We start from the raw sequence: 13272 nt of genomic DNA, 5'->3' as shown, positions 1-13272 counted from the left end.
TGCCCCCCAGAGGACCGGATTTTCAGGTTTTTTTGCTGGTTAGGGTCTTAATTTGAGAAATTTATGCGGGGCGGATTGCTGGTTTAGCCTTTTAAAAAAATGCGAGTCCCCGCCCCGCTCCGCACCGCACCGCACAAATGAGAAAAAAAGAAAAAAGAAAAAAGAAAATAAAATCATGTTTCTTAGAATTTTATCTATAATTAATAGGGTTTTTAGTTTAGTTTACAAGGCTAATTCTATGAAAAATGTTCTTGTATGGAAATATGAACGATTGAAAAATATGTGTCAACATGTCGAATGACTAAATTTAAGGAGCTTTGAAATTATAATTTTTTTCTTTAATGAAACAGAGTTGATTTCCTAAAAATTTGACTTTGCATTCATAAGATTCTGTGAAAAATTAATATGAATTTAATTTTTTTATTAAAAAAACCAGTATTTTTTCGAATTTTTATTTTTTACAAAATAAAATCAAAATTACATAAATGCCACTTAAAATACCCGCCTCACCCTGCAATCCCCGCCCCGCAGTGATCCGCCCTGCACGGTTAGTCTTTATCAAGTGCGGTTTGCGGGTTGGCAAAGGTGCGGGGCGAGGCCAAAAAAGGCGAAACCCGCACCGCCTCGCCCCATTCACACCCCTAATTAAATATAACCAAATGAAATATTGACTATGAAATAATTCATCTCTATTTTGTATTAGGATGCCCCAACAATTTTTATTTTATTTTTGAACGTTTGGCAAGCGCGATAACATCTTGCCAATTTTAGGCTTAAAATAATGAGGCTTGCTACATAGGGGACACTCATCCGTCCCCTGTAAGCCCTTTTTAATAAGAAATTATTTTTTTATTATAAATGGGTGATGGGAACGGATGAGTGTTCCCATCGAGCATTTTCCAAAAATAATTAGTCAAATAAAGGCAGGTTTTCATCAAAATTTGCATTTTAACTAGTCAAATTAATCTTGGGGGGATAGGGATTAGGGTGTGAATGCTCCAAGCCTCCAATGCCTGTTTTTCTCAATAAAACAAAAGAGATGATAAAATGGTGTGATGTTATGGCGCCGTCAGAGAACATGAAATAGAAAAATTACTGAATCCAATCATGAAGAGTCAAGACCCCGTGACCAATATGGTATTGGATTTGACATGTCCATTCTTGTTTACCCACTTGTATTTTTTATATTAATATATATATGTGCAACTCGTTTGAGGACTTAGGATTCTCTCTATTTGGACATATAATTGAGGGGAGTTATTTTTGAATAATTGTAAATGTCATATTTATTATTATTATTTTTTGTGTTTAAAAAAAAAAAAATTAATATGACTTTTAAAATTATAATTTAATAAAAAATCATAAATTAAATAGTAATTTTAAAAGTAACATAATTTTAAAGGGATACGCAAAAGACATGTGTATAATATCTAGAGCGACTCGTTATTTTTCGTTCGATAATTTAGGCCCTGTTTAGTAATTCCCTCCCTCTTCCATTTTTCCCTGACGCCCCATCTCTCCGTGTCCCCTCCTCCAGGCTTTTGGCAGGCGTGGATTTTTGACAGGTCTAATATTTCTGATGTTTCTTTCTATTTTACCCGTGCCATGAAAAGTGCACAGTCTTTCAAGTTGTGAAAAAACAAGGGTAAAATAGGAATTTTTGCCAACATGAAATGTTTCTCCAACACGTGACTTCGAGTGTTGGAGATTTGCAGCAGACAGTAGTATGCTACGCGATACAAAAAGTGACTGGTGAAGGAAAAGGGAAGAGAATTACTAAACAGAGCCTTACCCTTAATGTTGTTGTATTTAGGGATGGAATTATCTTTTTGGTTGGGGTGTTCCTTGAACTCCTATTTTTATTTTTATTTTTATTTTTAAAGAAAAAATCTCAAAATTTTTAAAAAGCCTTTAAATTTTGATGTTTTTTATGATATGAATCTCTTGAAATTAATTTTTTACTCTTCAATTTTTTTATTTTTTATTTTAATTTTACCCTCTTCAGTTAAAATTATACTTCTCCCTCCTACCTCCGGTGTATCTAACAATATAGATAATCTTACGTTATAAATATATTAACATGTCATATAAAAACTTTAAAATGATATAATATTATTCACATATTAAATACAATAAAATTAAATCTTAATCATAAAATAATAGCTATAAAAAGAGAATCCTTACCCGTCAAGCGGCTCAAGCCTAAGGGCTAGGGCTAGGGGCCTAGTTCCTGACACAATGTTAATTTTGTCCTGCCTCCCAAATCACAACCCGTTGTTCAATGAGACCCCATTGCTCTTGACTTCGACCCACAGATTTCAATGATCGGGTTTGAGGGACCTTTTTCTTTCTGGTGGGCTTTTTTTCTTTTTTTTTTTTTTTTAAAAAAAAAAAATGGGTTTATGAAGCATTTTTATGTGCATTTACACTTGTTTCTTTGTTTCCCGTAGTGGTCTAGTGGTTCCCTTAAAAGACTTAGGGTTTATAGGTTCATTGACATTATCCAAAGATATTTAAAAAAAATGAAGAAGATATAATAGCTTATAAAGTATTCAGAAATGTTAGACACTTTAACACGCTTCCTCACGTGTAGCAACTAATTGTCAAACACGTGAATAACAACGGGAGAGAAATGTCCATCATGATCATCGCAAGAAACCTGTGACTCTAATATCATGTAAAAAGTCCATAGGCCCATTAACACTCTCAAAAGACACCTTAAGAGAGAAGGAAGCCACCATTGCTTATAAAGTGCACAAGTAAAAGAAATCTTAGCCATATAAAACATTTTAACAGTTCCTAGTAGTCTATCAAAATATAAATAAAATAGCATTTTCAAGAGTAATGATACTAGTAATTGATCGTTTATGTATTTCTCTTACAAGCTGATGTGTCATGTCAATTAATTAAAAAAAAAAAAAAAAAATTGCACAAACGAAGCCCTTCTCCCTCCTCTATGCTGATTGTGATTATCAAATTTGGTGCAGGACAGACAAATTTAGTATGGTCTGTTTTCTACGGGCCCTGTTTGAAAATTCCTCTCCCCTTAAGAATTTTTTTTGAATGATTGGAAAATAAGACTAATTTGATATAAAGTTGAAATAATTTATATGGAAAAGTGAAATAAATTTGTATTGTAATGAGTTTTTTTATTTAAAAAATAATAAAAAAGTGTTAATGTGATATAAAAAATAAAATAAAAAAGTTAAGAATTTTTTGAAATTTATGTTTTTTGAAAAAAGTGAAAATAAGGAAAGTGGGAGAAGAAAATAAATTTCAAATGGGGCCATATTGAAAATCGAGGTGAACCCTCAAATGTTTGGTGGGAATGACTAAACGCTAAAGAGTTAGAGAAATGCTACATGTACTTAAATTTTTACAAAGAGAACTTTATTAAGATGATGTGGAGCTTATTCATTGGTACTCGTAACATTTATTTTTCTTAATTATTTTGATCATCTTCAATGAATAAGTTTTACATTAATTAGTAAAATTCTACTTGTAAAAGTTTAGGTACATGTAACATTCCTTTATTAATATTATTAGATATAACAATAAACAATTTTGAGATTATAAAATAATTTCTCTCTATTTTAGAGTGAAATGGAGAGAGGGTTCTTAGTTGTGCCAACCATAATGGGTGGGCAGGTAATCGTTTAAAAGTATAAACACCGCCCCCATCAATCTCGGTCACCCATTGATCATGGAAAATGTTATCCTACTTCAATAGGTTTTGCCTTTTTAAGACTACTCGTACGGATGAGATGCAGCCAGACATTTTGATAGGACCAAATAATTTTTTTTTTTTTTTTTTTTTTTTTGCCTTTGTCGTTTCTTAGTTTCTTCTTGCAAAATGCAAATGCAGCAAAACTCATAATTTAGCCAACAAAAAAAAATAAGAGTTTTGCCTTTACTGTAAGTTGGGAAAAGTTGATCGCAGCTCGCAAGGAAACTCTCAATTTTTCTCGCCATGACTCAATACTTCTGTGGGACTGTGGGTGTCTTTGGCTGTTTGGCTAGAAAAGTTAAAAATTTTGATACTTAAGGTACATCATATATTTTTGAACTTGCTATTCTTCTCAGACACATTCGATGTTACCTGTAAAATATTAAAGGAAAAAGTTTTAACAATAAAACTATCGTCCTAAATGAAATCAAACCAATGAAAGGGGCTAATAAGGCTCAATTCAGCAACCAATACACTCCAGTGAAAACTAGAAACAACTCCTGCATAGGGACAACAAACCCCTAGCTAGGAAACCAAGAGAGAAAAAACACATCAACGACAACCCTACTGCTTCCAATAACACAGTAAGCAGCAGCATGATACAAAGACCACCAGAACCTGCTATTAGTAGACACAATCAACTAAAGCAAGCATCCAAAAAACAAACACCCATTTACAAGATCAAAACAGAGAAATCAAACCCCTATCAATCCTCAAAGACACGTAGGACTCACAACATCCCATCACTCCAGAAAATGCAGATTCCATTTAGCAACAAGGTTCATATACTTCCTGAAATGGTTGATCTTTCCTTTTGCTACAATCTTCGCTCGAGCTTCCCACCTAACACGAGTCAAAATTGCTTCCTCCGTGCGTGGATTGTTATCGTGCAAAAACACCTTTTATATATATATAACCTTAATGTTTTCTTTTTAAGAGTTGAGGGGCATAGCTCTCAACGCCCCCTTCCCTCTGTCACTGCAGACGGGCGAAAAAGATGACTCTGACTTTTTGGACCCTCCACCAAAAGTCGTAGCATACATGCACCAACTTCTCCCACTCTTGCAATCTTTGAAATTTACACTTGCAGAAAAAGAAAAAAAAAAAAGAAAAAAGAAAAGAAAAGAAAAGAAAGATTAATCTTTATGCACGTAAAAATGACCTTTTATATTCGTCACGGTCACCTCGCTAAAATCCGACAACTATTTGATTATTGCGGCGGTCCACCCTCAAATTTTCTTTGCTATTTATTGCATGTTGAACAAATACATTGGTTAAAAGAGTGAACATATTATTCCTCGGTCGAAAATAAATAATAAAGAGTTCCTCCCACATAAAGAAATTGTAAAGGCTCTAGGGCTACTTGTCTATTAGACACAATTACTGCATAATTATGCGTCCACTATATCCCAAAATGGTCACAAAATCCCAAAAGAAAGGCATGACATAAAATGGCCCAAAAATTATTTAGCTTCTGTCTCATAAAATTATTTGACTTAATTATTGAAGGTTTTTCACGGCTTTCATGTCGACATAACTTAGGCGGTCTTTTATTTGAAAGTGAGCGTTAATATAAAAGAGGTTCAAATGTAATTTTAGTAAGATTTGGTATAGAGTATAGGGGTCTTATATCTCTTTCTTAATATGTAAGCCTTCGGGCCATTTAAGCAATATATAGTAGTACTTGCTACATATTCTAAGAAAAAAAAAACTTTGACGGTTTTTTCCGCATATTTGACGTGCCTATCACTCAATTTAACCATTCAAAAATTTAAATTATCTATTTTCACTCAATAAATGATATAAAAAAAAGAATAATTTTTTTAATAATTTTGTAAAATAGCTCTTACGGGCTTACACGTGTCCGAACAAATAAATTTCAAACAAATTCAGACAGATGAGATTAATCAACTTGGTGGCTCCTACTATTATTGACAATTCAAATTGAAAATATAGATGCCCTAAAAAGTGTAGTCTGTTAACGAAGGAGGGATCCTAATTCATAGGTTAGGACGTAAAGATTCAAGGTCTATTCACAAAGCGGTCAAAAGTCAAACCTCAGGGGCTTATTCCAGAATGAATCACGCTAAAATGTCCGAATAAAAATAAAAAAAGAGGGCAAAAAGGTGGCGGAAGACATCAAATGACGAAGCCGTAAAACGACGTAGTTGTAGGAAATGTTGAGCAATTGCACCTTCACCGCTTCACGGCTTCACTGTCCAGCTAAGACCGCGTTGGCAAAACATCATTAATCATTTGCCATTGGGGCTCTATGCTTATCTGGGGCCCCCACTCTCTAATCCACCCTTGATTCGCTGCATGCCCGACACGTGTTTGTAGCTGCAACATAACTTGTCACTCCATTCACAGAGCTGATAAAAATTTCCACCTGGCCACTTTGCCAGCGGTAAAAATAAATTAAAAAAAAAAAGCCGAAAATTTCTCTCTCTCACACTCTCTCTCTCTCTCTCTCTCTGTCTTCTACTTCCTCGGTCACTGTGAAAATTTTGCTCCAGAATCTTTACCCCCACCTTGATTTTTCGCTTCCAAGGGGATCCACTCTCCGTCTCCCACTGCCCCGACTTCCATTTTTTTCTTTTATTATTATATATACATTTTTTTTTTTTTTTTTACACACAACTCCATCGACAGAGGTGGGATATAAAAGGGAAATTAGTGAAAAAAGAGGAAGAAAATAATTAAAAGATTTTGCCTTTCCTTTCTGCAAATTTGACAGAGCGCTGTCGACCCTTTTTTTTTTTTTTTTTCCTTCTTCCCTTATTACAAACCTACTTTATTGATGGTGCTCTGTTCCTCCTTTTTCTTCTGCAACAAGAAGAACAGCTAAAACCCTTTTTCCAATCCCATTTCTTTTGTTTGGTTCAAATTCTCTAAAAAGGAAAAGCCATGTCAGGTCTGTATAATCCCAACTTCTCACCAGCAAGAGCTGCTTCACCCCAGATTAGAAGCACCCCAGATGTTGACAGGTACTCCAAAAACTATCACTATGATTCATAAAATCAAAGCAGACAGAACCAGAGACAAAGATGTAGTCTTGGTCTAGTCGTTGAATTTCTTTTGTGGAATTGTTTTTTGTGTGTCTGAAAATCTTGAATGTTTCTGTTCTTCTGATCTACGTGGGGTTATTGTTTTGTAGTCAGTACTTATCAGAGCTGTTGGCAGAGCATCAAAAGCTTGGACCTTTCATGCAAGTCCTTCCGATATGTAGCCGCCTGTTAAATCAAGGTGCCTTCCTAAATCTCTGAATTTTGGATCTAGGTTTTTCTGGATTTTTAATGAGTTTACTTTTTCCTTATTCTTTTCTGTCTCTATAACAGTATTACTGGGATAAGAAATGTGCCTCCTTGTAAGGGTTTAGATCAGTCTGATCCTTCTTAACTTTTAACTGAACTTGGCCACTGGTGCCCACAGTCCTTACAACGATTACTGTATTTTATCATGCATCCATCTTTTTTTCTTTTCCCTAACATGTTTGAGTATGGAATTGTCTGCATTCCTGGCTTGATAATATGGTAATCCTTGTTTTCTGAGATAACGTGGTATTAACGTTTTTCAATGGGGAAGTTGGAAGTCTCGTGAAATATAACCCGATTCATTGGGTTTCAGATAGTTGCTGAATGCTTCAGTTAGTTCACGTAGAATGGAGTCAACTCAAAAAATCAATTTAGTTTTATTAGATTGCCAAATGTATCTTCATATTTATTTTTTGGCAAATTATTAAAAATTTCATTGTAATGTCTGGAGTAGTGTGAATCAATGCAATCATTGTGTCCAGTAAAATCAATGTATCAGTATAAAAGAAGCAATTGGGAACAATTTCTACACCATCTTAAGGCCTTATGCAGGGTGTGGTGACGATACTTGGGACATATATGAATTTGATTGCATTGTAGAGTCTGGCAAACAATTTCATACTGGGTTTGGTTTGAACTAGTCATGGGTGGTCTCTGTTAATAACTTGTGCGATGATATTGTGAACATAAAGATAACAATGCTTGAGCTAATAACATCAAACATGTTGACAGAGTATGATTTTGGGTTTCAGGGACTCTTTTGTAGAGGATTTGGCATTAGAATGTTGAGTTAGAATCTGCCCTAGCTTCATGAGTAGGCTTTAGTTTATGTAGATTATATAGCATTTGCTACTTTGGCTTATTCTAGAGTTTGCTAGTGTTTTAGTTCTCACAAGTTTAAGCACATGAGTTTAAGACCAAAATGAATCGCTGGAGCCTAGGTCATCTTAATAGTTGTCCTCAATAGGCCCCTTGTTGAGCAAAGCTAAGACATTTAACTTCATCTGATGCCCAACTTATGTATAATACCAACATTTAGGGTGTCATGTCTCCTTAAACAGAAATTAGATTATAGGTAAATACTGTTATTGTCTAATACTCTTTATGGCTCTTGACTGAATGGCCTTATTAATGAGTTATTTTTTAGTGAATCTTAGCAGCTTATTCTTCTTCTTCTTCTTCACTTTCACAATGTTCTTCAAATTTACAACTTTTTGGTGATGCCTTCGTTAGTATTTTATTTGTCAAGAGTGCAGGTCAGTTTCTCATATGAAATGCTCTTTAATGTGCAGAGATTTTACGGGTTTCTGGTATGATGTCCAACCAAGGTTTTGGTGACTTTGACAGGCTTCGGCATAGAAGCCCCAGTCCCATGGCTTCTTCAAACCTCATTTCAAATGTCACCGGGACAGGATTTGGTAGCTGGAACGGCCTTCCTCAGGAGGTGATTGTTTTATTTGATTTTTAGTATTTCGATTTGGTGTTCTTGGGATCTATTTTGTTTTCTTTGTTCTCAAGTTATGCAACTACTTATGAATCATCTTGCAATGTTTGTTGTATATACATGATCTAATGTTAAGTATGTGGTTTTTCTATTGACTTCATGTGTGAACTGGCCACATTGTTCATACCTCAATGTATATAATTGGAAGGCAATATGATAAGGGTTGAGACTGCAGCAATGATTTTTTTTTTTTCCTTTTACACGAGTAATTCAATCTTATTAAAAGACGTAAAGGGACGCAATCGTAGTACACATGGAGTATACAAGAAGGACGCCCAATTAGGAAGAACAAGAAGAACACAAATCTAGAAATTCTTGAAAATTAGAAAAACAAGAACTGTTGAAAGCAACCATCCACCCATATAGAGTTTTGAAAACTAAAGCTTTCATTCCATCACTGTTCTATCGCAATCTTCAAAATTCCTAACATTGCGTTCTCTCCAAAGTATAAAGCAGTGGAATCAACTTAGAAAAGCATTTCAGTGAGGAAAAAAAAAAAAAGCATTTCAGTGAGAATGGGGGAAAAATTTAGATAAGTTCCCGGTCGCTGTGCGGAGATCTTATCAAGGAGCTTGAAAGTGGATGGATATCTGATCCTATCCATTATAATACCAACGTGAATGAATCCAAGGAGATTATTGACTTTTTGATCTAATTTCTACTTTGTCGAATTCCCACTTAGGTAGGAAACATGGTCAATAGAGAAAAAGAAAAGTTGTTTGTATATTCGTCCAGTCTAGAATATACAACTTTTCCTCTAATTCCCTCTGTCATTAAGTACTATGGTACTACTATTATGTGACACCTTAGAAAGTTAGTCACACATTGGGATGATATTAATTGTCCACATTGAGTGAGTAGATTATAAAGGTGCTTATGAGTTCTAAGTCTTATGCTGGTTCCTTACTAGATGAGATTGGGCTTTATAAGTAATTATAGGGAGCTCCAATTGCAACTTGACTAGTACTTTTGGAGTGACAACGCAAATGTAGTTATTGCTTTCCCTGGGTCATTACAAATAGTATTGGAGCAACCTAATAACACCATATGGCTTTGAGGCACTCTATGACATGGACCTTGACGAGGAAATCAAGTATTTGAGTGAATGAGATTATGACACCTCAGAAAGTTAGTTTCATATTGGGAAGATGAATTGTCTATATTGAGTGGGTGGATTATAAATGTGCTCATGAGTGTTAAGTCCTACATTGATCCTTACTATTTGAGAATGGACTTTATAAGTATTTCTAGAAAGTTGAAATTGTAATTTGACTAGTCCTTTTGGATTGAAAACGCAAACGTGTCTAGCGTTTTCCGGGGGTGGTTGGAAACAAATGGCTTAACAAGGACTTGAATAAAGTCATATTATTTCAATCTTCACCTTCTGTTATTTAACACTTGATGATTGCATTTGAAGCTGAAAAAATGGGAGGAAGGTGGGAAAGTTAGAAAATGAAAAGTATGCTCGACTTACTAAGTAACCCGATTTTTACATGTAATTTAAGCGCATCAGAGGACTGAATCTTTTGTTTTTGATGATATATTTGATTTGTATCTGAATTGCATGACGTAAAGAACAAGTTCTGATTGGTGATGCTAATGTTTTTGTAAATTGGAGTTAATGACCACAAATAAGGTTATTGCAGCTTACTACTTGTTTGCATGTACATCTCATCTCCACTCTGTCTTTGGATGCATTAATGTTTTCAAGTCAAAGTTTAAGCCTCAAGATTATTTGGTAGTCTGAATTGTGAATGTGATCCTTTCTGCTTCTATTTCTGCTTATACAAATGAATTTTTTATTGAATGTTCATCGTGTATCTGAAAACCACACACTATTTTTTTCTCTTTGATTTTTTCTTTAATCCTTTCTTTCTGAGTATTTTTATAATATTTTAAGCACCTTAATTACATAACAGAGATTAAGTGGACCCCCTGGAATGTCGATGGACTGGCAAGGTGCGCCTGCAAGCCCTAGCTCATTCACTGTCAAGAGGATTTTGCGCTTGGAAATTCCAGTTGATACTTACCCAAATGTAAGCTTTGTACAAAAAGCTAGTTTATGAAGTGAAATTTGTTGCATATATCCACATGTTTCACCAATTTTTTTTTTTTGTAAAATGAATTTTTTAACAACTAGTAACACATAAACTGCTTGTTTCTTTGCGGATATTAGTTCAATTTTGTTGGACGGCTTCTGGGCCCTAGAGGCAATTCACTAAAACGGGTGGAAGCTACAACAGGCTGCCGTGTATACATTAGAGGGAAAGGGTCAATAAAGGATCCAGACAAGGTGGTACACATCTAAACCACTCTTTCCAGTTCTGCTGCTATTAGAACTGCTGTTTTGCAATGATGATTCCGCCAAAACCTGTGTTGAAATATCATGCATTTCTGAATTTAACTTTTAATCACGTTTAGTATTGGTTTTAATTTGCATGCTAAATTATTTTCTGTTCTTTTCAATCTTAAGGAAGAAAAGCTAAGGGGAAGGCCAGGCTATGAGCACCTGAATGAACCACTCCACATCTTGATTGAGGCTGATTTACCTGCCAGTGTTGTTGATATGAGGTTGAGACAGGCACAGGAAATTATTGAAGAATTGCTCAAACCTGTGGTATATATCTCTTACCTAGTTCTTATCGTTTTCTATTTTAAAATTGTATGTAATTTTATCACAGATGGTTAGTTATTATTTGCAACATCTCCTGAAACTTTATTCTTTTACTGCATGTTTACTTGTTCTTTGAGACAGAATCTATTTAGAAAATTTGATAAAAATTGTGGTGTTCATGTAACTAAGCTGCAGACGAGTCTGCTCTTCCATGTGATGACTCTTTAGGGAGTGATAGGAGCATATAGGCACACTTCACTCTATAGTAAATTTCTCTGTTTCTCCTTGGTATAAATAAGCCTTCAGCTCACGTTGAGTTCATAACTTGAAGTAATTTTCCTACTTTGAATGGAGTGAAGTTTCATTATCTGCTTCTTATGAGAAGTGAGGAAGGGCGATTTTGCAGGTCGAAAGACAAGCATTCGCCTTAGGATACTCTACGTTTCGGTCTAGGATCTTTCCATTTCAAGTGAAATGAAAATAATTCATTTTACAATTAAGATTTTGTTTTAATTTTAAATGACGTGATAACATATACACCATGTGGCAATATATATATATATACACTATTAAATCTGGGAAATATAATCTGAACGTTCAATACATGATGCATTAGTTTTGACATAAGTTCTCCGGGTTGTAACCTTCAATACGCAGGACGAGTCCCAGGATTATATTAAGAGGCAGCAGTTGCGTGAATTAGCTATGCTAAATTCAAATTTCAGAGAAGAGAGTCCTGGACCAAGTGGTAGTGTCTCCCCTTTCAATTCGAGTGGCATGAAGCGTGCAAAAACAGGACGCTGAGAAGAGAGCCATATCATGCCTGCTCTGAAATGTTTTCTACTCTGCCCCAGAAATTCTTGCTGAAAATACCTTGCGCTATGTATTTCTCCAGCACAGCTACAAGAGAATAGGCTAACAATCCCCGGTGGTGAGCTTTCTGGTGGGTTTTTTTTTTTTTTTTTTTTTTTGAACAGAAAGACAAAAAGAAAAAAAAAAATTAAACGAAAAGAAAAAAAAAAAAAAAGATTTATATAGAGTTGAGTTTAGGTTTGTTGAGGTCAGTTTTCCTTGTAAGCTTAATATATTCATTGGATTTATTCTTGTGTTAGTGACTTTTGAGAAGTGTGGAATATATATTTTAATGGTAAAATATTAGGTCTGAAGACAATGGATCAAATTTAATATATTGAATTAAATTGGATTGTAACAATTTCTTTTCTTTCAATCCAAGTTGGAGGAAAATTGTATATATATATATATATATTATATACAAGTGTTCTGCAGCAAGGAATCTGTGTAATGTGGTAGGCTTCTTAAAACCTTTTATCATTGAGTAATGTTATACTCTTCACGCTCGTTTATTACACATTTGACACTGACGGACGTAGCGTGTTTTTAAGTAATTTTTCCTTTTTGTTTTCTAAAAGATTAACATGATAAGTTATTTAAAACACGTCACGTCAGTATAAAGTAAATGTAAACACTCGAGAGTAGCATTACTCTTTTCCATCAGATTCTCTTTCTATTATCATGGGATTCTTTTTCACATGAAAACAAAGATTCGGGCAGAACATGATAGGAGGATTCTTGCACGCTGGAGTGAGATGTCCTGACCAAGCTTGATGACTTTGTGAATTTCCAAAGTTCAACGTAATAATTTTTCTTAATAACCCACATGTTCAACCGGTCTCTTTTGACTCATTTATTATAATCATAAACTATAGAACCTTGTTAAAGAAGACCTTGATTCGATCCTCCAAAACGGCGGCTTTGTATGCGTTTTACAAGGGGTTTTTTTTTTTTTTTTTAAAAAAAAAAAGATTTTCTTTTGTTTGAAAAACTATTCTAATCTGTCATCAAGATGAAAATTGTGTTTATGTTTTTAAGAGTAATTTGTGTTTGACTTGTTTGATTATATTTTTGTTTTGAGAAAAGGAAACAAAAGGCTGAAAAACTATACACAATTAAAGATTGGGATGTTCACATGCCTCGTAAAAAAAAAAAATATTAACGAGTGAACTTTTCACATTTTGGTGCACAATCAAATGTGAGAATATCACATATATTTTAATAGAACATGTAATTTTTATATACACTTTTTTGGACACCA

At 34.4% G+C, this 13272-nt stretch overlaps 1 protein-coding gene across 2 annotated transcripts; it reads left to right on the top strand.

The window, feature by feature from the left end:
* The first annotated feature begins 6249 nt into the window (after positions 1-6249).
* LOC133874390 (KH domain-containing protein At2g38610-like) lies at positions 6250-12372 on the top strand. 2 transcript variants are annotated; one of them, XM_062312292.1, is made up of 7 exons: positions 6250-6714; positions 6885-6973; positions 8334-8485; positions 10465-10581; positions 10722-10841; positions 11019-11162; positions 11817-12372. In XM_062312292.1, exons 1-7 carry the CDS (start codon positions 6635-6637, stop codon positions 11961-11963), a joined length of 849 nt encoding a protein of 282 aa, XP_062168276.1. In that variant the 5' UTR covers positions 6250-6634; the 3' UTR covers positions 11964-12372. The 2 variants fall into 2 exon arrangements, with proteins under 2 accessions (XP_062168276.1, XP_062168277.1); XM_062312293.1 differs by having other exon boundaries at positions 6257-6714; positions 10722-10838.
* The last annotated feature ends 900 nt before the right edge of the window (positions 12373-13272 follow it).

The sequence above is a fragment of the Alnus glutinosa genome, chromosome 7 (genome assembly GCF_958979055.1).
Source record: "Alnus glutinosa chromosome 7, dhAlnGlut1.1, whole genome shotgun sequence".
In the NCBI taxonomy this organism is placed as follows: Eukaryota; Viridiplantae; Streptophyta; class Magnoliopsida; order Fagales; family Betulaceae; genus Alnus; species Alnus glutinosa.
This window is presented reverse-complemented; position numbering and strand designations above follow the sequence as displayed.

Bases quoted from the DNA above. Each gene is read 5' to 3' on its own strand.
- LOC133874390 (XM_062312292.1), top strand. From the start codon at position 6,635: ATGTCAGGTCTGTATAATCCCAACTTCTCACCAGCAAGAGCTGCTTCA. The intron at 6,715-6,884 runs GTACTCCAAAAA...ATTGTTTTGTAG, and splicing joins AGCACCCCAGATGTTGACAG to TCAGTACTTATCAGAGCTGT. The intron at 8,486-10,464 runs GTGATTGTTTTA...ATTACATAACAG, and splicing joins GGAACGGCCTTCCTCAGGAG to AGATTAAGTGGACCCCCTGG.